The sequence below is a fragment of the Oncorhynchus gorbuscha genome, linkage group LG05 (genome assembly GCF_021184085.1).
Source record: "Oncorhynchus gorbuscha isolate QuinsamMale2020 ecotype Even-year linkage group LG05, OgorEven_v1.0, whole genome shotgun sequence".
NCBI lineage: Eukaryota > Metazoa > Chordata > Actinopteri > Salmoniformes > Salmonidae > Oncorhynchus > Oncorhynchus gorbuscha.
Genome location: NC_060177.1, coordinates 26,443,894 through 26,468,460, shown reverse-complemented (window position 1 = coordinate 26,468,460; position 24,567 = coordinate 26,443,894). Strand labels below are relative to the sequence as shown.

General features: G+C 43.9%; 1 protein-coding gene across 5 annotated transcripts; it reads right to left on the bottom strand.

Annotated features, from left to right (window-relative positions):
- Nucleotides 1–77: 77 nt before the first annotated feature.
- LOC124035755 (ubiquitin carboxyl-terminal hydrolase 47-like) lies at nucleotides 78–23,506 on the bottom strand. 5 transcript variants are annotated; one of them, XM_046349398.1, is made up of 30 exons: nucleotides 23,228–23,506; nucleotides 18,830–18,889; nucleotides 17,413–17,607; nucleotides 16,673–16,786; nucleotides 16,374–16,527; nucleotides 14,029–14,125; nucleotides 13,777–13,922; nucleotides 13,495–13,574; nucleotides 13,168–13,188; nucleotides 10,614–10,763; nucleotides 10,285–10,380; nucleotides 9,998–10,150; nucleotides 9,591–9,749; nucleotides 9,289–9,420; nucleotides 9,012–9,088; nucleotides 8,516–8,571; nucleotides 8,199–8,311; nucleotides 7,787–7,894; nucleotides 7,339–7,546; nucleotides 7,113–7,228; nucleotides 6,840–6,959; nucleotides 5,901–6,702; nucleotides 4,399–4,574; nucleotides 4,206–4,286; nucleotides 3,905–4,020; nucleotides 3,239–3,357; nucleotides 2,423–2,553; nucleotides 2,072–2,119; nucleotides 1,822–1,952; nucleotides 78–1,661 (listed from the first exon to the last, which is right to left on the bottom strand). In XM_046349398.1, exons 1-30 carry the CDS (start codon nucleotides 23,270–23,272, stop codon nucleotides 1,487–1,489), a joined length of 4,179 nt encoding a protein of 1,392 aa, XP_046205354.1. In that variant the 5' UTR covers nucleotides 23,273–23,506; the 3' UTR covers nucleotides 78–1,486. The 5 variants fall into 5 exon arrangements, with proteins under 5 accessions (XP_046205354.1, XP_046205355.1, XP_046205357.1 ...); XM_046349399.1 differs by having other exon boundaries at nucleotides 13,168–13,185; XM_046349401.1 differs by lacking the exon at nucleotides 13,168–13,188.
- Nucleotides 23,507–24,567: the final 1,061 nt, after the last annotated feature.

Sequence of the window (24,567 nt, the reverse complement as noted above, 5' to 3'; positions counted from 1 at the left end):
CTTTGAAAATGTCTATTCTTGAGATGTAAATGTTCTTATATGTATACCATGTTAAATCCATATAAATGCAGAATTGGTAAAGTGGGGATTCAAAATATTTAATTTACAATAACAGAATACTGCAGTTATGAAAAAAACATTTTAATTTCAATTCTAAAATCTATGTTCACACAAGATTTAAAACTGAAAACAAAGAAACAAATTATTTTATTGGCATTTCTACTGTGAACAATTTGTGGCAGGCAGCATTAGAAGCCCAGAGGAGCTCTGCTGGGTCCTGCAGCGTGGATATCCAGTCAGCTGGTCCAGTAAGGTCTATGCCCTCTGGTCTCAGTCTGAGAAGCAGCAGTAGGTATATATTGCCACAACCACCACCCAACTATCTCCCAAAACCACTGAGGGCTCCCGCCCCTCAAGCAATCAGCATGCACGTGGCCTCGACAGACACGCACACTTTCACATCGTGCAGAAATAAACAGGTTTCTAAATTAACATAAGGTTAAATACAGACAAAATGTTTTTAATGTGTGCCAGAGGTTGCTCACAATAACATCAAAATAATTTACATTGAACAAAATGATGAGCTCCTTAACATAGTCTACATGGTGGTCTAGTTGCCATTTCCTTGGTAATTGGAGGACTAACACGTATCAGTGAATCAGGAGGAAGTGAGGCTAAGCTCCTATAAAGCGTAGGGGGTGGAAGAGTTTCCACAGTGATGGAAACTGTGGCATTCTGGGAAAACAGAAGAAACCCTCCACGTCAGCAAATAAAAAATGACCACTTTATAGAATCAGAGAAGACAGGTCATTAAATGTGTGAACTACGTATCGATTTGCCAAAGATGGTTAAAAAAACTGCAGTTTGGATTAAAGAAGACAAAGAAACTGGAAGAAGACGAAGTGAGTTTGTTGTCTTAGATACTCTTGGCTTTATACTCACAGTCTCTAAAGTGGGTGGGTGGGACGAGCATCGCTCTAGCCTGGTGAAATATCAGATGTGGAGAATTTGAACCAGGTACATGTTCACAGATGGGTCAGGTAGGCTCTATCGCTAGTCTGTCTAACAGAGGGAGAGCGAGAAACCCAAGTGCAGGAGGGAGATGAGAAATAAAGTGTTGCGGAGAAGGAGAGGAAACTGACAGACTTGTCTTCTCCTCTGGCCTACACAGCTCTACTCTGATCGTGCACCCATGTCTGGAACATTTTCGTTAAATTGATTTGTCTGTATAGTATTTTTTTTATTGAATAGCTTTTGCACTTCCCTTTAAACTTCACAGTACAATAAACTATAGTGCACAATATGATTTCTGAGCCACTCTCTTTCCCCTAGAGCCCAGATGGGAGGACGAGAGATGGTGTGTGAGCCGCACTGATCTGGTGACGTCGTCGAGTCAATGTGGGGCCCCACGCCAGACAGGGTCCCTTGGCCGGGCGAAGCTACACTGCGGCAGGCAGGCAGGCCAACCAGCTAACTGGGACGGGCCTCAGTCCTGCCCCGGGTCCTTGACCGGGCCCCCATCCAAGTAGATCTTAAGGGCCTTCTCCTTACGAGGTGAGTAACTGACCCGGTGGCCAGTCTTCAGCAGCCGGCTGCTCTCCTTCTTCATCAGCTCATTGCGTTCGTCTTCAGACTGTTCCATAGGCTCCTCTGTGCTGTCCCTGAAACCCCAGAGCACAAGCTGAGATTTTCTGGAGAATATACCTATATTAAACAAAATATCTGCAATTTTCCTGAACATCCCATTGTCATGTCACAACACCTACTCATTTGAAATGGCAAAGGGCCCTGTTCCAGTATGGCAGAGTATGATGGGTTTACCTGTAGAAGACCACAGCGCCATCATCACAGATGTACAGAGGCCACACATTCAGAGTGGACACTTTGGGGTTCCAGTCCAGATCCTGATGGATCTCCAATACCGAGATATCACAAGGAAATGTTCCTCGCCCCTGCAGGAGACAATCAGGACGCCAGTCAGTAAATTGGGAAACATTTCAGGAAATTAAGTGGAGTGAAACAGCACAAGAGAAAAAGTAAATCCTAACAGCATCAAAAACAGTTTACCTACCTTGGCAAACTCCAGGTTTTCAAGAGGAACACCACTTATTTCACTGAGCTGGAGAGAGAGAATTGATGTCACAAATTGCCTTTTAATATTTAGCATGCCCTATAATTTACCTTGCGTAAGTTGCATCTCAAAAGTCTAGAGGCTGATGTTATATACTGTGATGTGAAAAGTTACAGTGCATCTCACTACTCCCATGTGGTGCATCAGACCCAGCGATGTTGCTGGGAGCAGCACTTAGTGGGTAAGACAATCCCAGAGTGCTGCCTTGCAAGCCAGCGTGTCTGTGGCCTCAGACATGTGCATCAGTGTACAAGGCCTGGCACCACATTCAGGACGTGAATACACACACACCTTTTCCTTGAGTTCCTCCACACTGCTGCTCTCCAGAACCACTTCCCGGAAGGGCTCCAGCTTCATCTGGGCGGGGGTCCAGCGGCGGGTCAGCACAGCCAGCTGGGACATGGACTTCATCTTCTCCGGTCCTGGAAAGGGGCAGTAGGGGAGGGTTGGGGATGGCTGAGCGAGCACACACCCACTGTCTCAGTCTGCCTCTCTTTCTCACAAGTGATACTCTTTTTTTAAATTTAATTTGTACCCCTTTTTTTTCTCCCCAATTTCGTGTTGTCCAATTGTTGTAGTAGCTACCATCTTGTCTCATCGCTACAACTCCCGTACGGGCTCGGGAGAGACGAAGGTTGAAGGTCATGCGTCCTCCGATACACAACCCAACCTAGCCGCACTGCTTCTTAACACAGCGCGCATCCAACCCGGAAGCCAGCCGCACCAATGTGACGGAGGAAACACCGTGCACCTGGCAACCTTGGTTAGCGCGCACTGCGCCCGGCCCGCCACAGGAGTTGCTGGCGATGAGACAAGGACATCCCTACCGACCAAGCCCTCCCCAACCCGGACGACGCTAGGCCAATTGTGCGCACAAGTGATACTCATTCAGATGAGACTATTAAGTTCTTCAGGGCTTTTCCTTTTACAGAAGTAATTGTTAAAGCTTTCTCTAAAGCCATTTTTACGTGACCTAATACAGGCGTTTGATATAAAGCAGTAATATATTTTAGAATAATTTTGTCTCTTTTCAGGCTATGATGACCATGAGGCGATTTACAAATGGTTATGAAGAGAGTAGTCGAAACAATAGCAAACCAGTATTACCATCTAAAACCTCCAAAAAGACCTCCCAGTTACTGGAGATGTTGATGTCCTCCTCGTAGACGTGGTAGTCCAGAAACACTGTCCCTGGGTTCTTCCACGTCTTCTTCCTGAGACGGAACCTGACCCCACAGACACACACAATTAGGATTCAACAACATTTCTTATCAATCAGCTGTGAGTCAGTGCTTTAAAAAGGTCACTCACAGTACCCAACCATAAGAGAACAAAGGCACCCATAATACTTTGAAGTGAGAGGATCTGCATCAGGTAGCCTAGCGGTTAAGAGCGTTTGGCCAGTAACCGAAAGGTCACTGGTTTGAATCCCCGAGCGGACTAGGTGAAAAATCTGTCGATGTGCCTTTGAGCAAGGCACTTATCCAGAGAAACTTACAGGAGCAATTAGGGTTAAGAGAGTATTCTAAATGACTAAAGACTTTGACATTCTAATTGTATCACCACGAAGACACCTGTGGTACCTTTTACAGTCAACAAATGTTTTCAGAAGAAAATATGTAGGTAAAGGATTCAAGTGTATGATATTTGATGTATGGTTGGTTGTGCGCCCATACATTTGTGTGCAATGGATTGTGTATATAGATCATCTTAGATATGCAGATTAGAGTTACTTGACTGTACATGTTTTTAAGTGTGTAAGGTGGAACCCACTTGTCGATGTTGAGGTCCAGCTTGCATTGGTCTTTCAGCTGAGGCATTAGCTCCTCTTTGGACTGTTTCACAGTCATGCCCTTAGCAAACACTGTGTCCACAAGGAACTTACAGGGCTGGGGAGGAGAGACACACACACACTTAAGCATGAAACACAATGACATATACAACTGTCACATAATACACCCTGGTGACATATCCATCAGTGACACACCTACAGGCTGCTGTTAAGTGAGGAAATTGCACAACACCGAATAACTTTGTGTGTGTGAAGATACATCAGCACATCCCGGGCCGTTACCTCTGCATCATTCACTAGTAGCTGGTACACTTTCACCCGATACTCGCCCTTCTTCAGTGCTCTGCCTAATCGAATGGTTATCTGTAAGAAGACCAAGAGCAGCGTCATGGATAAGATTGTTTGTAAAAAAAACACCATTATCTTTTGAAAAAAGTAATGTTTTGAAAGGGGCAGATAGTGAAACGCTACGGACCTTGTTGTCGTCAGAGAAGGAGGAGAGGGTCTCGTTGAGCCGTACACTCTCAAACTCCTGGTTGTTGGCGTAGACGCGGAACACTTTGAACTGGGTAGAGGTGACCCCCACAAAAGGCTCCAGGTTCTGTTTGAACGCTGACAGAGTTATCCTCTTATCCACGTGGACCAGTACACCTGACAGGCAAACAGCACCAAAACATATGTTTCAATTAGTTGGAACAAACTAATCATATAGCAGTATATTAAATACTACATGTGGATTTTGTTCTAAGAGCATCTAAACCAGTGTTTCTTAACCCTCGAGGTGTTGCTCTGTCAGATAACTGACATGAGTGCTTATCTTAAATTAACCCATTCACATCCATGTACTATATTTAGTACGATATCAAAAATGTGCCAGAAATTCTGGTTTGTGTAAATGCATGAAATTTGGTGTCATAATGACATTTTAGTATTGTTATTCTCTTATCATACTTTAAAATGACTTCATTTTCATTTTGAAAATTTTCAGAATTAAATTGTTGTTCTAAGCCCAAATATATGATTCAACTTCTTGTTGTTTGTGAACTACAGCCATTTCTGTATCGTAGTATACAGAATATGCTATACAAGCTGTCTTAATGGAGATTGAGAGTCATTTTACAGCAATCTCCCCCTTTCTCACAAGCACATGCACACATACCACAGACATGCACACATGCAGGTGTGCATGGATGTCTCGTGATGGGGTATGACAAATTGGTAATCTTTGAGCACTTTCTAACCACTCCTTTTTTTCTTTTTTTAATTTCCCCCCTTTTTCTCCCCAATTTCATTGTATCCAAATTGTTGTAGTAGCTACTATCTTGTCTCATCGCTACAACTCCTGTACGGGCTCGGGAGAGACGAAGGTTGAAAGTCAGGCGTCCTCCGATACAAGTCAGGCGTCCTCCGTTAACAAGCACTGCTTCTTAACACAGTGCGCATCCAACCCGGAAGCCAGCCGCACCAATGTGACGGAGGAAACACCTGGCCACCTTGGCTAGCTCACACTGCGCCCAGCCCGCCACAGGAGTCGCTGGTGCGCGATGAGACAAGGACACCCCTACCGACCAAGCCCTCCCTAACCCAGGCGACGCTAGGCCAATTGTGCGTCGCCCCACGGACCTCCCGGTCGCGGCCGGTTACGACAGAGCCTAGGCGCGAACCCAGGGACTCTGATGGCAGAGCTGGCGCTGCAGTACAGCGCCCTTAACCACTGCGCCACCCGGGAGGCACACTTTCTGACCACTTCTAACATGGGAAAACATGTATGGAAGGTTTCATTCAAATCAAAATGGTGCTGTAAAAAAGTTATTAAATTCATAGTATGAACAACCCACACTTATTCCACAGAAAAAGGTAAAAAAACAACAATTCTACAGTTCCCACAAACTAAACAATCAATCAAAAAAAGTTAGGACAGACTAAACAAGATTAGAATCAAAGACCTGCATTTGTAAATAGATTTAGAAGACGTACATTTCTGGCCTCCTTCCCCAGAGCCGTCCTCCTGTGCATATGGTTCTGCTCTGAAGTAGAGGTAATAGGATTCCGCCTTGCTCTTCCCATTCTCATCATACTCGCTGTCCGTGCCACTGTCCTCCTCGGCTGTGTCCCACGTCTCCTTCTTGCCCTCGTTGGCCTTGGAGCGGCGGCTGCTGGTGATGCTGTGCGAGTCCAGGCCATTGGCCAGCTGGATGGGGCCGCTGTCAGCGTTGCACAGCGTGTCACTGCTGTGGCTGGAGCTCAGGATGTCACTGTCCACTGAGCTCGTGCTGCGATCGTTGTTCACTTCAGAGTCCGAGCGCTCCTCCCCAGGGAACTGGGTTTCCGGGTCGGAGTAGGCCCCCCCGCCGCTGGCCACCCGGATCCGGTTCTCCAGCTCTCGGTTGTCGACTGCAACGACAGCGGATACGGAGGAGGAGTCTGGTTCCTGAGAAGGTGAGGGGGACTCGATCTGTTCGAAGTCGCTGGTGTCTGAGCTCTTCTGGCTATCACTGGTGCTGGAGCCCTGCTGCGGCTGGAGGGACAGGTTCTTCAGCTTCTCTGTGCTCTCTTCCAAGATGGTCTCCACAGAATTCCTGTTGCCCTTTGACCCCTCAGAGCACTCCTCAGGATCGCCACCCACTTTTTGGCAAATAGTTCTGTTGGTGCCAGGGGATTGCACAGGGAGCGAGACAAACAGGCGGATTGTGTTCCCATGGCGATCCAGCAGTTTCCACAAGAGGGAATCAGTGAAAGTGACCTGGTGATCTGGGGATTCAGAGCTTTCCACAAAAACCTAAGAGAAACCAGATAATGGACAAATTAGATTTGTGTTACATCTTCAATCAAAGCACTGCTGAAAAATTATGTTTACAGATACACAACATTAACACAGCAGACAAGCTGGAAATGACAATAATAAAGTAGTGTGACCTTGTTGCTCCTGAAGAAACCCTCTGCTTTCAATGTCTTGTTGGGCACGTAGAGAAGCCGAAGGTCATTATAGCAGCGCTCCAGGACGACACGCATGGTTTCAGCAGAGAGCTCTGTGGCCTTTCAACAAACAATACACACACAGTGGAGAGATACTTCACCACAGATCCCAAAACAAATACTGGCAGATTTCATGGTCTTACAAGTGTGGACTGTATCAGGCTGGATTAGATAGAAAGGAAGAATTAAAGAGGAGTGTCTGAACTAACTTACCTGTGCAATGAGCTGCTTGAACTCAGTGATTGACTGGTTTAGGTAGGCCCTGATGCTGACGGGAGGGGCAACAGTGTCAGTCTTCAGATCCACCACGTGAACCTTCACCATCACCTCTACAGACACACACACACACACACACACACACAAACTAATTTCCAAAAAGGCTAAAAGAGTTGCTAGTTAAAGTATTATATTTAAAGTATTGAATGTGTTTTTTACTGACCTCCGGGTTTGTATGGCTGGAAGACTTGCTCTGTTCTGCGCGTCTCCAGCAGCAGGTCAAACATGTAGGAGGACTTGACCCCGCCCAGCAGCAGCCCCATGGGGGTGTCCTCCTCACCCTCGTACGAGCGCTCCAGGTACTCATGGAACTCATCGTACTTTACCAGGCGACAGCAGTCCAGCGGGACCACCCCATCCAGTTCCATGAGCTAGGGGGCAGAATGGGTGGCCAAAGATACACACAAACACATCCCATTGCTAATAGACACATAAGATAATGTTTTGAAGCTTCTCTTGGTCATTGTAACCCCACTTTTGTTCTTAGAACTATGTCTATCCTAGGAACTCTCTCGATTCTGACACCAACCGCTGGCTGGTATAAACCGCAGCTGCTGAGTGAGATTAGCTTTCAATGCTTTCCTCCGCATTTAGCTTCCACTCTGACTTACCTTGTAGGCCATCTCTGTTGCCTCTCTGAGAGTCTTGTCCTTGTGCACTTCCAGCTTGTTCTCCATTATAGCCATCATCTTTACCGGATGCATGCAGAACAGCTTGATCTGACAGAGAAATACAGAGCAATTAACAATACAACCCCTGTGAAAACCAACAGTAGAACATTCAGTCAAATGACCGGCAGCGTAGCTTAGTGGTTAGAGCGTTGGACTAGTAACCGGAAGGTTGTGAGTTCAAACCCCCGAGCTGACAAGGTACAAATCTGTCGTTCTGCCCCTGAACAGGCAGTTAACCCACTGTTCCTAGGCAGTCATTGAAAATAAGAATGTGTTCTTAACTGACTTGCCTGGTTAAATAAAGGTAATTAAAATATAAAAAAATGGGAAAGTCCACATGAGGAGGATGTACCTTGCAGGTATTGCGCTCGATCTCCCTCTGTCTTTTCTCCTGCTCCTCAGACTCCTTCTCCCTCTGGACCAGATGCTTTATGTGCTCAGGGAAGTCCTCACAATCCAGATACTCTGCAGTGGTAACAACACGGCCCATCAGTCAAGAGATCACCATAACTAACTGGGGGTCCAAGTCATTGAGCGAGACTAGGAAAGTTTAACCTTCTAGGATGGTTATACCCACAGATTTAACTTTATACAGATGAATAGTCATTTTAGACATTTAAAAGCAAACTTGATTATGGAACTAGACTTGGTTCAATATGTTTCCCTTACTTGCATTCCTTGAGGGGTCTTTCAACCTATAAATCAGCATATACGCATTCGTAGAGCTGTTGGAACAGAAAAACATCTTATTAAATGCAAATGGAGAAAAGGAAAATGAGTAGCCAAATAGAGTTCAATCTTCCTTTCCAAACACATGAAAGAACAGTGCATTACGTAAAAGCTCAGTCATCAACAGGGCTTTGTCCTAGCCTGAATAACCACCCTCTTGTTTTTCTCCCAGGGGGACTTCAATAAAATGTAGGGCTCTGAGTAAACAAGCACCAGTTCATCCCCATTAAAGCTTCCTCTGGTATTGAACATTGCGGTGTGTGGAGTGGGAAGTGAACAGATGCTGGTAATGTTCTGGCCATGTAGGCATGCATTAGTAGGTTCATAGAATGATATTGTGAGATGGGAGAGCCAGGCATGGGTGTGAGATGTGTTCAGGGACATATTGATTTCAGATCAATCCAGAGAGTGACTGAGAGACAGGAGCTCCACTGACCTGGCAAAGGCACTGGAGTAATAGCCTCTGCTCCCTGAGGACCCTCCATACGTTTTTCTGATGTCTTCCTGGGTGATCTATAGAAGGACACACACATCAACACACTGGACCACCACCGTTGAGTTTCTGACAACTGTCAGTTACAATGACAGGCGTCAATTTCTTAACTCTATTTAAAGCATAGGTCGAGGAGTTATGTTGATGCAACCTGTGTTGAGTTGTTTTGTCTAGTATTACATGCATAGTAAACATAAGTTATTTGAAGACTGAGAATAACCTTGCTGACGTGCTGGTCGTTGAAACTGTACCACTGGCCATCGCTGAAGGACTTAATGCAGGCATAGTAGTGGCCACCTGCAGCGCTGCCTGAATGCACCATGACCGAGAACAGCTCAAAGGTCAATGAACTCTGGAGAAGAGACAGGGGCAGGAGAGACAATTGGCTAACAATTAAATCCAATGACAGCAGATTGCACTCTACATGCAAACAGACCAGGATGGACTATAAGACACAGGGAGTACGGGTACCAGAGTGTAAGGACGGTTTGTGTGGTATTACATAGTGTTGAGGCTGGGTACCTTTGGCTTCAGGACCCTCTCAGTACTGCTGGCGCTGTCCAGGCAGATGCCCTCATCCACACCGTCGTCCGCCGAGAAATCGTTGCTCATCTGGTCGCTGTGGCAACTGCCTTCATTCTCTGCCCCGCTGTCAGTGCAGCTCTCCGTTTGAGGAGATTTCTATGAGAGCAGGCATTGATCAAAAACAAAGAGCGGGATGGAAGGAGAGAGAAAGCAGACAGAGTTCAGGTATCAGTTACACTCATGAATTAATGATGACTTCATGGAAATTACTAATACATGAAACATAATCGAAAATCTAATTTGAGTGGACCTGAAAGGCGGGCACTATTCCACCGCACCCCATGCCTCAGTATTCTATCTAGAGTATAACACATAGGAGGCCACACTGGGCTGGTATGTCTCACCTCATCCTCCATGTCGATGAAGGGACCCATGTCCAGCTCCTCAGGGAAGGACATGCGGTCGTTGAGTTTGATGCGGTGCATAGTGGTGTAGTCAAAGTCAAAACGCTTCAGCTGCAGAGTCAGCAGGTAGGGAAAGTGCAGAAATCTCAGCCCCTGTGGAGGGAGGACAAAGGGCCAGAACACTCATGGGTCAGAACACAAATTGCCTGGGCAGACCAGTGACCACCTTCACTCAACCCCCCCCTCCTCCTCTTAACATCAACAAGATCACGAGTCTGTATACTCACCTTTCGGGCATCACATTTTTTCTTGCAGCGCTCACAGAAGTACTGGTTGGCCCCGTCCAGAGTCTCGGGCTGGACGAAGGCCTGCAGAGCCTCCTCCTGTTTCAGTGAGTCACAAAGGCACTGTATCAGTAACAACTCTGACCACATTTACATCAAATTACAGTCTTAGGAAAATGCAGGAGCATACAGCACGGTCTGGACTTCAGTGTCTGCGCGGTGAATACATAAATGACCATCATAGCTTTGATCTCTTCACACACTTGGATTAATACTGCTATAGTAATGAAGAAAGGCAGAGACATAAGAGATGGAGGCAGAGAGACACGCACCACGCTGCCATAAGCCTGGCTGGCCCCAAATGGTCTGATGACCAGAGGGATATCCAGGTAGGTGTCGATCCTCCAGCTCTCATAGCCACACTCCAGACAGCGCACATAGTCCTTCAGCTTCCCCTGGTACAGCTGGTTAATCAGGTCAGCCTGAGGGGGGACACAACACGAGGGAGTCAGGCCCAAGCAGTCACAACACTCACACACATGTATCTCTCAGAATTGTGAAATACTCACTTCACTGCTCACACTGAACCTACTACTCACAACTCTATGCCAGCGTCATAATAATGTAAACTCCCTAAACTCTAACACCCCCCAAAGACAATGACTCGGCTCCTCTCAAAGAGTCAACACATTTCACTTAATATGTGATTGCAACAGCAGGCTCATTAACTGGGTAAGACCCTATTTAACAGGTAGAGACCAATTGGTCCAAGTGTTGGATGTTAATGGAAAACTGTCTAATGCAAGAGGGGAGTGTCCTTGGTCAACTGCATATTAATATGAAAAATCACCCTGCTCATAAATTGTTTTTGTACATAATAATAATAATAATAATAATAGCCATTTAGCAGACGCTTTTATCCAAAGCGACTTACAGTCATGTGTGCATACATTCTACGTATGGGTGGTCCCGGGGATCGAACCCACTACCCTGGCGTTACAAGCGCCATGCTCTACCAACTGAGCTACAGAAGGACCACTCATGGATGACTGCTCAATTGGTGTCCCAAAACAACAAAGTCTCAATAGAATTTGTAAGTCGCTCTGGATAAGAGCGTCTGCTAAATGACTTAAATGTAAATGTAGAATAGATCCTTAGAGCGGAATTATTCAATATTACTAAATGGCTTATTTGGTTCCAGAGTAATGCTTGCAAGGTCCCCTGGTTTCAGTGTCAAAGTGGGCAACTCAGAGGTTAGACCAAAAACATCACCTTGGGTGTTAATTTGATAGGTACCTGACCTGTGAGATTATGTTTAACAAAAATAAAACCCAAAATATAATTCCTAGCTCAGACCTCTAAATGGCTTGATATTTACACCCGGAAGAGTCTGGCAGGTAAGCTAGTTCAGTGTCACTGATTAGCCTACCCAATTTGACCTACCTCATCCCCATACTGTTTATATTTATTTACTCTACTGCACACCAATATCTCTACCTGTACATGACCATCTGATCACTCGTGTTAATCTGCAAAATTTTAATTATTCGCCTACCTCATGCCTTTTGCAAACAATGTATATAGACTTTTTCTCTACTGTGTTATTGACTTGTTAATTGTTTACTCCATGTGTAACACTGTGTTGTCTGTTCACACTGCTGTGCTTTATCTTGGCCAGGTCACAGTTGCAAATGAGAACTTGTTCTCAACTAGCCTACCTGGTTAAATAAAGGTGAAATAAAAATAAAATGTGTGCTCAGCAGCCACAAACATCTAAACAACAATTTAAGATTGAAAAACTTTTGATTCTAAAGAATAAGCCACAGACCAGCTAAAACAAGCTTATAAGAATTGTATTTTAACTCCCCCGGTCCTTGAATTTATCTGGAGGTCCAGCATTTTAAGCAGCTAGGATGGCTATCAGTGTAAAAATAAATGTTAATTGAACTAGTTCGGTAAGGTCCACAGAATTATCACTGTCTCAGCCCTCACATACCTATCCAATTATGTTTATTTAGAGATGTCCACCAGCATAATAGCTGCGCCAGAGACCTTCACCATGTTAAATTTAAGAGTATCTGGTAAGAACCCTTTCTTATATTCCGGTGCTGTGGAGTAAAAAAAAAACTACCATAGCAACAATAACCTAATTTAAATAGAATGTAAAGGCTAGCTGATTGAAAAGTAGAAAACATTTTCATGTCTGTATATATATATATCTGGAATATGTAACTAATCTACCCTGAGTGTGCAAAACATTATGAACATCTGCTCTTTCCCTGACCAGGTGGAAGCTATGATCCCTTATTGACTTCATCTGTTAAATCCACTCAAATCAGTGTAGATGAAAGGGAGGAGACAGGTAAGATAGGGATTTTTATGTCTTGAGACATGGATTGTGTGTGACATTCAGAGGGTGAATAGGCAAGAGAAACGTAAGTGCCTTTGAATGGGGTATGGCAGTAGGTGCCAGGCGCACCGATTTGTGGCAAGAACTGCAAAGCAGTTTCTCATGTGTAATAAGAATGGTCCACCACCCAAAGGACATCCAGCCAACTTCACAACTGTGGGAAGCATTGGCATCAACATGGGCCAGCATCACTGTGGAACGATTTTGACACCGTAGAAACCAAGCCTCGACAAGTTGAGGCTGTTCGGAGGGTGAAAGGGGGTGCAACTTAATATTAGGAAGGCATTAATAGTTTTGTACGCTCTGTGTATGTCAACAACCCAAAGAAATAGGGACCACAGCAGAAATAAATCTTAATTTATTGTGCAATCCCGTTCACGTTTTTTTGTATGCATGTAATGTGTACATGTAATTTTTAAAATGACAAATAAAATCAAACAGTTTAAGAAGACAATAATAGAAGTTCAAATAAGTACCGTAAGTGGAGAAAACTGCTGCTGGGGACACAAATATAGCAAAAATCAAAATGGGACTTTGATTAACCACTGATAATGCAGAGCATTCTTTACAAATACAGCCAAACACAGGAGCTCACGTGTAGGAGCCTAGTGCTTCTATTCAGTGAATTAAGTGTTTACAGTTCATACCAAACTCCTGAGACCAGAAAACGCTAACCCTCAGCCTTACTGGCTCTTTCTCACCTTCCCACAGAAGGCCCTTTGTTCTGAGCCTGGGAGAGGCCCTCATTGGCTCCCTGGATTAGTGTTGTCAGAGAAGTGGCAGGGTTCAATTTTCTTTCATACCTGCTCTGTCTGCTTCCATTTCTGCTCCAAGGCATCAAACATGACCCTACACAGCTCCTGGACGTCATGCTGCTGCCAGGCTGCAAACACAGATACGCAGACACCACAGAAGAGACAAACACACACAGATCAGTTAAGACACAGTGAACTATGTGACAAAACAAACAAAGTACCCCTTCCCCACACTCTTCCAGTTCCTTTATCAAAACATCAGAAGAGGTTGAGCCTGGGCTCCTCTTGGTTACGGGGAGGCTGCCTAGATGTAGCAGTGTGACAGCCCACCTTCGCTGCTGTCCCAGCCAAAGCTGCGGGTCACGTCGGTGGTCTCGATGGCCCTCTTCTTACTGGTCTGTAGCAGCAAAAACAGCCTCTGTAGCTGGTAAGGGATGCTGGTGACCGGGTCTTCCTCCGACTCCTCAAACTCCCAGCTGGAGGGAAAAGTGGACAAGTAGAAAATAGTTTTAGGACAAAGCTCTTCATTAAATACAGTTGTTTAGTAGAACAATAAAGAGCTTCACGATAACAGGTACTTACTTGTACAGTGCATTTCTGAACTCCGGGGTCATAAACAGTGTTTGTAGAAGGCTGTTCAAATAGCAGGTCATGGCCTGGTTAACCAAACCCACATATCCTGCAGAGGGGGAGAGCAAGAAATCAAAATCAAATGTAATTTGTCACATGCGCCGAATACAGTGAAATGCTTACTTACAAGCCTTTAACCAACAATGCAGTTAAGAAAATATAAGTGTTAAGTAAACAAAAATCAAAGTAACAAATCATTAAAGATCAACAGTAAAATAATAATAGCGAGGCTATATACAGGGGGTACCGGTACAGAGTCCATGTGCGGGGGGCACCGGTTAGTTGAGGTGATATGAACATGTAGGTAAGTTAAAGTAACTACGCATAGATAATAAACAGAGAGTAGCAGCAGCGTAAAGGGGGGGGGGGGGGGGGACAGGAGTCTTACGGCTTGTGGGTAGAAGCTGTTTTGGAAATAGACTTGGCGCGCCGGTACCGCTTGCCGTGCGGTAGCAGAGAGAACAGTCTATGACTAGGGTGGCTGGAGTCGGTCTTTGAATTTTTTAGGGCCTTCCCCTGACACAGCCTGGTATAGAGGTCCTGGATGGCAGGAAGCTTGGCCCCAGTGATTTACTGGGCTGTACTCACTACTCTCTAGTGCCTTGCGGTTGGAGGCCAAGCAATTGCCATACCAGGCAGTGATGCAACCAGTCAGGCAAGATGCTCTCGATGGTGCAGCTGTAGAACCTTCTGAGGATCTGAAGACCCATACCAAATCTTTTCAGTCTCCTGAGGGGGTACAGGTTTTGTAGTGCCCTCTTCACGACTGTCTTGGTGTGTTCGGAACATGATAGTTTGTTGATGTGGACGCCAAGGAACTTGGAAGCTCTCAACCTGCTCAACTACAGCTCCATCGATGAGAACGGGGGCGTGCTCGGTCCTCCTTGTCCTGTAGTCCACAATCATCTCCTTAGTCTTGATCACATTGAGGGAGAGGTTGTCCTGGCACCACACGGCCAGGTCTGGCCTCCTCCCTATAGGCGGTCTCATCGTTGTCGGTGATCAGGCCACTGTTGTGTCATCGGCAAACTTGGTGTTGGAGTCGTGCTTGACCATGCAGTCATGAGTGAACAAGAATACAGGAGGGGACTGAGCACACACCCCTGAGGGGCCCCTGTGTTGAGGATCAGCGTGGTGGATGTTGTTACCTACCCTTACCACCTGGGGGCGGCCTGTCAGGAAGTCCAGGATCCAGTTGCAGAGGGAGGTGTTTAGTTCCAGGGTCCTTAGCATAGTGATGAGCTTTGAGGGCACTATGGTGTTGAATGCTGCGCTGTAGTCAATTAACAGCATTCTCACATAGGTGTTCCTTTTGTCCAGGTGGGAAAGAACAGTGGAGTGCAATAGAGATTGCATCATCTGTGGATCTGTTGGGGCAGTACGCAAATTGGAGTGGGTCTAGGGTTTCTGGGATAATGGTGTTGATGTGAGCCATAACCAGCCTTTCAAAGAACTTCATGGCTACAGATGTGAGCGCTACGGGTCGGTAGTCATTTAGGAAGGTTACCTTAAGTGTTCTTGGGAATAGGGACATTGGTGGTTTGCTTGAAACATGTTGGTATTACAGACTCAGTCAGGGACAGGTTGAAAATGTCAGTGAAGACACTTGCCCGTTGGTCAGCGGCTGCTCAGAGTACATGTGCTGTTAATCCGTCTGGCCTTGTGAATGTTGACCTGTTTGAAGGTCTTACATATGCTACAGAGAACGTGATCACAGTCATCCGGAACAACTGATGCTCTCATGCATGTTTCAGTGTTACTTACCTTGAAGCGAGCATAGAAGTAATTTAGCTCGTCTGGTAGGCTTGTGTCTGTGCAGCTTGCGGCTGTGCTTCTCTTTGTAGTCTAATAGTTTGCAAGCCCTGCCACAGCCAACGAGTGTCGGAGCCGGTGTAGTACGATTCAATCTTAGTTCTGTTTTGATGTTTTGCCTGTTTGATGGTTCATCGAAGGGCATAGCGGGAGCTTCCAGGTTATAGTCTTGCTCCTTGAAAGCAGCAGCTCTAAACTTAAGCTCCGTGCAGATGCTGCCTGTAATCCATGGCTTCTGGTTGGGGTATGTACGTAGTCACTGTGGGGATGACATCAATGTACTTACTGATGAAGCAAGTTGATGAAGCCAGCCAGACGTGGTGTACTCCTCAATGCCAGCGGAGGAATCCCAGAACATATTCCAGTCTGTGCTAGCAAAACAGTCCTGTAGCTTAGCATCTGCTTCATGAAGTGAGCCGTCAGGGGGGTGAGGCTACGTAACAGGAAGTGAGGTCAAGAATATGCTGTTGACAGAAAGGGTGTACCTGTGTCAGACTTGTTGAGGATGGAGGAGTAGGAGTAGCTGGGGCTGCTGTAGTCACTGCTGCAGCCCACCGTGCAGTCTCTGGGCAGAGGGCCGATGAAGCGCTCCTGGGAGCTGTCATCCAGACCACTGCTGCCCGCTGTCCCCGACTCATCCTACACAAAGGAGAATTAAGCTTCAGCTCATAGCTACCACTAGTCTACCAAGAATGAGCTGCATGTCAATCCCTCCTCTAGGCGAATGCCCTAGGTATGCTGGTATTCATATTAACCATTAACTCTCATCTTCCCACTCACTCACCGATGCAATCTGAGGCTGTTCTCCGTCCTTGTCTGTGAGTTGGAGGAAGTTCCTCTTCCCGGGCTCAAACCCGAACTCAGTGAGGGACATCTCACTGCTGGGATCCAGTGAACCCTGCGGCAGATCAGAAAAAGAGAAGAAAAAAACTTCAGTTTGGACAGGCAGGTCTGAACATGAGAAAACTGCAGACGCAAACAAAATAAAACTAGGATTTGAGATTGAAAAATGTCAGTAGTTTCCCCACAATACAACCTAATCAACCTGTCAATCAGAGGTTCCCATTGAATTCATAAGGAGAATACTCACCATGATCATTCAAAGGATGAGCTTTTAGGACCAGTTTGTGGAGCATGCTGTGGAGCATGCTATGAAGCAGCAGTGTTTTGTCATGTAATGTTTGCTGTAGAAGAGGGAGGGGGGAGTTGCCAGCAGCGGAAAGAGAGCTTAATCCACTGACCTACTCTTGTGAGATAACTCCAGCTTCAGATTACTTCAGGGACAGGAAAGAAAGACTGGCGTACATAAAGCTATTTACACACTATGGGGAGGATAAAAACGACACCATTTCAAGCCGTTGGTCAGTGAGTGCGGCTCAGTTGACAGTATAGACATGTGCGGAGGAGGAGCAAACAACGGCGGACATTTTGGAGGACTACACAAGTACGTAAGCGCCCCCCACCACCACCAGGATCCAATAAAGGGACCTGGGATCATAAGGTTGTCGTAGGACACAGACTCACCATGTCCCCTGTCTTGCGCCATGCCAGGTCAAAGGTGCCGTTCACATAGCCCGCCTTGTGGGCCACATCCTCAAAGAGTTTGGGAAGGGTGGTGGAGGCTGGCAAGTTGAGGGTGAGCCTCTCGTTGACCGTCTTAGCATTGGTAGTGTCCTGGACTATGCACAGCACTCTGGGCTCCTCCGCCGCATTCTCTATCTGTAGGATACAGGACACATACAAACACCTTGAGTGCAGAGCACACACACACACCACTCCATTCAGTGTTCTACTTCATGACAAAATACTAACACAAAAATGTTATCACCAGGTTATTTGCGTGCATTCAGGGAGCCGAGAGATTTGACTACAGTCAGTGGGTAGGGCATTCTCATACTCACACGTGAATGTCATAACAGGCAAACGAACACGAGACAAGAAACTAGAGCAGGCGGGTGGTGCAATGCAGGATTACTATTATATGACCTACGGTGTGGACCTCACGTTGCATTACATTCTTGGAAGATGCAGATTAAAATAGCCTAAACCTAGAGGGAGGAACATTACAGAGATTGGAACAGAGCCATGCTTCCAAACTATCATTGTGCCAAAAATTCCTCCATAAGGAATGTGTCATCAGTAAGGAAACTGAAAATATCTGGTTAATCTGGTTAAGTAACTCATCAAGGGACGGGATGACAGTACATTATTAAATTGACCAAAAATCATAACATGCAATGATAGATCAAGATTTGAGCCTCGTGCATACATGGAATGTATAGGGCTAGTCTGGTTTACCATCTGCGTGTCTAGAGCCTCACACCATCGCAACCTATAGACCTCATTGTTTCTATTCAGTCTGGCTTCGTCTATGTTATTTATGAAATGATGGGCTAGTTATTCAGCTAATCTAGTGAAGCCAACATTTGTTATGATTACAATGTCCACTACAGTGTATCATACTATTTTCCCCAAAGCAGGCCTTCCAGGAATGACACGAGAAACCTGTCTAAGAGATAGTGGTGTTTGTGTGACCAAAACAACTTTCAGTGAGGCTCACATAATAACACATGCTTAAAAGGTTTATCAGCACCATTACATGGTCAGTGCTTATTGTGACCTTTATTTAACTGTCCACAATTATAGTCCATTAGTGTGGCGTGTTAGCATTTGACAAATGTTTCCCTAATCGAAGAACCTTTTGTATTCTCCTAAAGAATTCAAAATGAGTCATCCCCCAAACAAAAATGCCTATGGTCTGTTTATTTCAACTACATGTGTCATGATACCATTTTGTTACGGTCTAGGCACAGGGACCAGCTGGTAGTAGGTTGGCCAAACATTCAGGACAGCAAAAACCTGATGCTCCATGCAGTCGTCAGCAAACCCCACACAGTAAGCTGCACACAGTCAGGCTATCCACTCCGCTAGGAGGAACTACCTGAGAAAACCTCTTCTTCATCTCATCGAAAATACTCTGCCTGCAACTCCAAAACATACCCTAATGACACATGGGGAGGAGGAGTGTTAAACACAGATTAGAACAGTAAAACAGCTGTTACCGAGAAGTAAAACAGTTATGCAACATGCTAGAGTTTCTCTATGTATCCACAAGCACACTGGCTCAGACTAAATAACTGGGAATGGCACGCTTTCAATTAACTTCTAAACACCACCACTAATACTGTAGGTATTATTCAAGTCAAACAGACAGAACAACTAACTATGAAAAGCTGGTGATCTTGGCAAAATATGACCCGGCCGATGCTACAAACAAGCCGCAGATGTCAACACGAGTGAATTATAAGATTAGGGGTATTTTTATCACAGATAATGTTGCAAGGTGCTGACATGCAGCCGTAGGTGCTATAGAGCAGACACAAATGCACTACACAGAACAGATATGAGAATCTAGGCTAAATGACAAACAGAGGAATTATTACTACAACCAGAGTTATTAGTCTGGATTTCTGTTGTTAAGCCAGTCAGGTGACACCGAAAAAACATTTTCCTGCCAATAGGGCAAATAACAGCAATCTAACACCCAGCATCAGTAGGCCTACAGCAATACTAACTTTATTGAAGAGCCTTCAGAGGGTGAGAGAACAACCTGGTCTATAGTCACTGGCTGGCAGAAAACCAGGAATTTCAGTAGAACTTCAGCCTGTAATTTTCATGTCACTCCAGTCTGTAATATCACATTTTTTCTTCAATCAAGATAAATCTGGGAGGGGAAAAGGTGCATCTTTACTTCCTGGTTTCACAGTAGCACCTGAGGGCTAATGACACTTTCTGAAACAGATACTTAAACTTTTCTATGCATGTTTCTCGGGAACTGTGAACAATGCATAAAGGGAAAGCAAGAGTGGGCTTGTTAACCTGCTTGGGTATTTGGTTTTCAAAAGAACATTTAGGCCTAACATGAGTTGCCATGGGAATGACATTGCATTAACATGCATTTGCACATCTGACAAACTGTAGACATACATACAGAAAGAAGATAAAATGTCCCTAGTATAGTTATGAAAGGTCTGAAACTAACATTTTTATAAAATCTCAAGGAAAAAACAAACATGACAATGAACGTAAATACTAGAGGTCGACCGATTATGATTTTTCAACGCCGATACCAATTATTGGAGGACCAAAAAAGCTGATACCGATTACTCGGCTGATTTTTTTTTGTTTTTTGTAATAATGACAATTACAACAATACTAAATTAACACTTATTTTAACTTAATATAATACATCAATACAATCAATTTAGCCTCCAGTAAATAATTAAACATGTCCAATTTGGTTTAAATAATGCAAAAACAAAGTGTTGGAGAAGAAAGTAAAAGTGCAATATGTGCTATGTAAGAAAACTAACGTTTCAGTTCCTTGCTCAGAACATGAGAACATATGAAAGCTGGTGGTTCCTTTTAACATGAGTCTTCAATATTCCCAGGTAATAAGTTTTAGGTTGTAGTTATTATAGGAATTATAGGACTATTTCCCTCTATATCATTTGTATTTCATTAACCTTTGACTATTGGATGTTCTTACAGGCATTTTAGTATTGCCAGTGTAACAGTATAGTTTGTCCCACTAGTTAGCACGCGTTAACTAGCTAGCCATTTCACTTCAGTTACAACAGCCTCATCTCGGGAGTTGATTGGCTTGAAGTCATAAACAGCGCAATGCTTGCCGCACAACAAAGAGCTGCTGTCAAAAAGCACGTAAGTGCTGTTTGAATGAATGCTTATGCGCCTGCTTCTGCCTACCACCGCTCAGTCAGATACTTGAATGCTCAGTCAGATTATATACAACGCAGGAAACGCTAGATATAATCAACCATGTGTAGTTAACTAGTGATTATGATTTATTGTTTTTTATAAGATAAGTTTAATGCTAGCTAGCAACTTAACTTGGCTTACTGCATTCACGTAACAGGCAGTCTCCTTGTGGAGTGCAACGAGAGAGAGGCAGGTCGTTATTGCATTGGACTAGTTAACTGTCAGGTTGCAAAATTGGATCCCCCGAGCTGACAAGTTGAAAATCTGTCATTCTGCCAATGAACAAGGCAATTAACCCAACGTTCCTAGGCAGTCATTGAAAATAAGAATGTGTTCTTAACTGATTTGCCTAGTTAAATAAAGGTATTCATTTATTTATTAAATTAATCTGCGCCCAAATACTGATTTACGATTGTTATGAAAACTTGAAATCTGCCCTAATTAAATCGGCCATTCCGATTAATCGGCCGACCTCTAGTAAATAGAATAGCCCTTACACAGTATTAACATCCTGTTACTTCCTAGGAAAGTCTGCTGACGCAACAGGCCTGTGCAAGGGCTAAGGCCACCACCAGTACAGAGGAAATTACATGTGTTCGAACCTAGCCTACAAAACTTACCAATAATTAAATATTTGACTTGCAGACCTTGCTTTACTTGAGAAAACCGGAACAATTGTACAACAATACAACAGCAGGTGTGCCTATGCTCATTGCCCGATTTCGAGGACTAGGTCTAACCTCAGAGGCCAAAAACACTCTCCACCCCGCTGACTCATCCTACTGCACACGACTTCTGTCAAGCGCTTTAACAGCAGCTAGCAGGTGGCTCTACAAAGTTTAAACCAACCAGTTCCCTCTGGACAACTTAACAGTAGGCAGGAGTGGATATGTTGTGAAGCTACTGCTTCAAATAATGACTATTGCCTTCTTTGGTTGGACAATAACAAGATATTTAAACTGAGTTTTGGTGCTGTCAAAAATGCTGTGACCTAACCTGTTCCAGTTCAAATTGAGACAGAAATGAAAGAACCGTTCTCTTGCTTGGTTAATGGATAACAAAGACGATTCTCCATTATTTTACACAAGACATCCACTGAAATATGAGGCCTAGCCATGCTCAAATGCAGAGTGACAGGGGCCCAGGCAGCAATGTGTATAGGGTTGGAGATTGTCATCAGAGTTTGGCCATGGAGAGCAGTGAACCCTGCATAGAGCTGAAATGGTAGTTTCAGCTGTGTGATTAAGGGGATGGAGAGAGGACTGATCAAGGCTTCGCTGAGCACAGCAGCACAACGGTTTGGACCTTCAGCATTGGGAACACTTGATTATTGAGGGCGGCTGTCCAGAGCAGATTAAAACTAGTCAATTCCATTTTAAGGAGATGAATTATCCTATTGAGGCCAACATTCCAGACTCAGCCCTAATACCAGCCTAAACAGAGGCCAACACTCCTTGTCTTTATCCTTGATCTGCCATTATATTATTTTTTTGCTAGATACACATTTCTAAGTTACTATAAGATTTAAATTGTCATTTTAGTACCATTTACAAAAGGTTGGAAAGCAATTAACACAATATGTCAAGACAATGTAATTATTTCTGATTGCAATAAAAGCAGGCAGTTCACTGTCTACAGCCCTTGGCACTATATTTCAGCAAACTCGGGCAAGACTGTGGCCGGATTAGCTACAATAAATCTTCGTGTGGAAATTGTGGACACAAACAACTCTATCAAATGTTAATACGGAGGTACTGACAGTGTCATAAAAACGTTTAGATTGTTAACAGTTAGACCTAATTATAGGGTATTGAGGGTATTGGACCATTACTTACTAGCTAGTTAAGTTACACTTAACATCTAACATTAGCACAGCTATCTAATAGCACATTTTGTGTACACGATATATCAAATAGTTATCAACATTAGATATGAAACCAAAATGTCATGTGATACTGATGCTTAGAAAAAATAGATAGCCAACCGGCTAGCTCTCGCTAGCTAACGTTACCTGGAACAAGGACTTTTTTGTTTGCCCTATCTGAAACTAGCTAGTCATCGACAACGACACCGTCCAGCTGGCTAGTTTGCCATTGCTTTGACAAGCTAGCTAACTACAATTTAACGTTAGCAGCAGCTCAAAGCAATGTCTAACGACATTATTAGCAAGCTAGCCAACAAAAAAATAACTTGCATTATTACTCTACAATCGTTTTATTTTCCATGTAGCTAGCTGGCTACCACCATATCTTCCTAGTCCACCATATCTTCCTAGTTAAACGTTCCTACGCCGTTTTGAGCGAAACAGTCGGGGTTAAAGCTACAGTAACGTTGGCTAGCTATGGTTAGCATGCTAGCAATATTTTCTAACTAGCTAAATGAAAGCTAACGTTAGTTAGCCAGCTCTGTCATTGCGGTTTTACGCATTAGTAGATAATGCCACCAACTAATTTTCTGTACTAACTAAAAAGTTGATTGTATCATTGACTGTGATAAGGATGATTACTAAGGGCCTGTTGTTGCCAGAAACCCGTTCTGTAACTGGCTATGATAATCTCACCTCTTTCGGTACGAGCTGGTTCTCTTCGCTGGGCACCATTTCCATTTGTGCGACAATTTATACAGGCATCTACCCGAGCTCGATGTCAACGGGAAAACTTTACGACGGTGAACAAAAACATAATTTGTGTTTTTTCAACCCGAGGGTCTGTAGAACTAAACTGAAACTAATAAAAACTTGTATGAAAATGATATAGGATAGTTTCTGTTACACCACCTAAGCACAAACACACAGCTATCAATGGGGAGGAAATGGACAGCCTTCAGTTTCCCGAGATTTCAGAGAAGGTAACATCGTCACATCCTTAAACATCTCTGATGTCACTGATAACCCAAGTACGTAGATCAAGTCTGTAGTGCATGTTAACAATTATAATATTGACAAAGTTCCAGTGAAACGCTGTGCTTTTCATTCCCAGGTTTTCTTGTCATTGTCTTTAATTTATAAGCGTAATTTTTCTCCACAAAGATATTATATATGGAATAATCGGGATATATTGTGTAAACATACTTATTTGTTTTTAGAATATTGGTTCCGAAATAATATCCTATTGGTGAGCCAACTTGTAAATGCAGAGTTTAAAAAAAAAACTTAGTTACAAGGATTTTTTAAAATAATTTTACAAGATCCCTGTAACACCTACATATTTTGCAATGTTTTAGATGCCATTCCCTCAGGTGTTGCTTTATTATTCAGGAACGTGTCCTTATTATTCAGGACCTGACCCTCAGAACCTACCTTCCATTAACCCTGTTGACTCATCAGTAGGAAAAATGTATTTTTCTTTTGGTCCATTCAACCACCGAGCGATACGAACCTTGTTTCAGCAGGATGTTGTATCTATACGTTATAGAACGGTTTGGAACGGGGTTATTGATCATATCTGTTGGAAAAAAAGTGTGGATGTTAAAATTAAGGAAGTTTCCTTTCAATTATTAATAAATATTATCCTGCCAACCACTATATGAAGAAGTTTAAGAAAAACATAAACTTAAATCGTACCTTTTGTAATGACCACCCAGAAACGGTGTTGCATCTTTTTTGGCATTGTATTCATGTAAGGAAACTGTGGCAAAACATCAGTAGATTATAATGAAGATTTTACACTATTGTCGAGAGATGTACTGCTTGGATTCTTTACCTATGATAGAAATAAGTTGAAACAATTTTATGTAATTAATTTCATATTCTTTTGGCCAAATTTCATATTCACAAATGTAAATTTACAAACAAAACACTACATTTTCTTACCTTACAATTGTTTTTTAAAACTATATTTTAAGACAATTAAATACTCTACTAACACAAAAAAACTGTTAGAATTGTAAGTGTAAGTGATG

Excerpts from the sequence above, each read along its gene's own strand:
- LOC124035755 (XM_046349398.1), bottom strand. The coding sequence starts at position 23,272 with ATGGAAATGGTGCCCAGCGAAGAGAACCAGCTCGTACCGAAAGAG. Across the intron at positions 9,089-9,288 it reads ACGACCAGCACGTCAGCAAG|ATCACCCAGGAAGACATCAG; the intron begins GTTATTCTCAGT and ends GTCCTTCTATAG. Across the intron at positions 7,895-8,198 it reads TCGAGCGCAATACCTGCAAG|ATCAAGCTGTTCTGCATGCA; the intron begins GTACATCCTCCT and ends TTTCTCTGTCAG.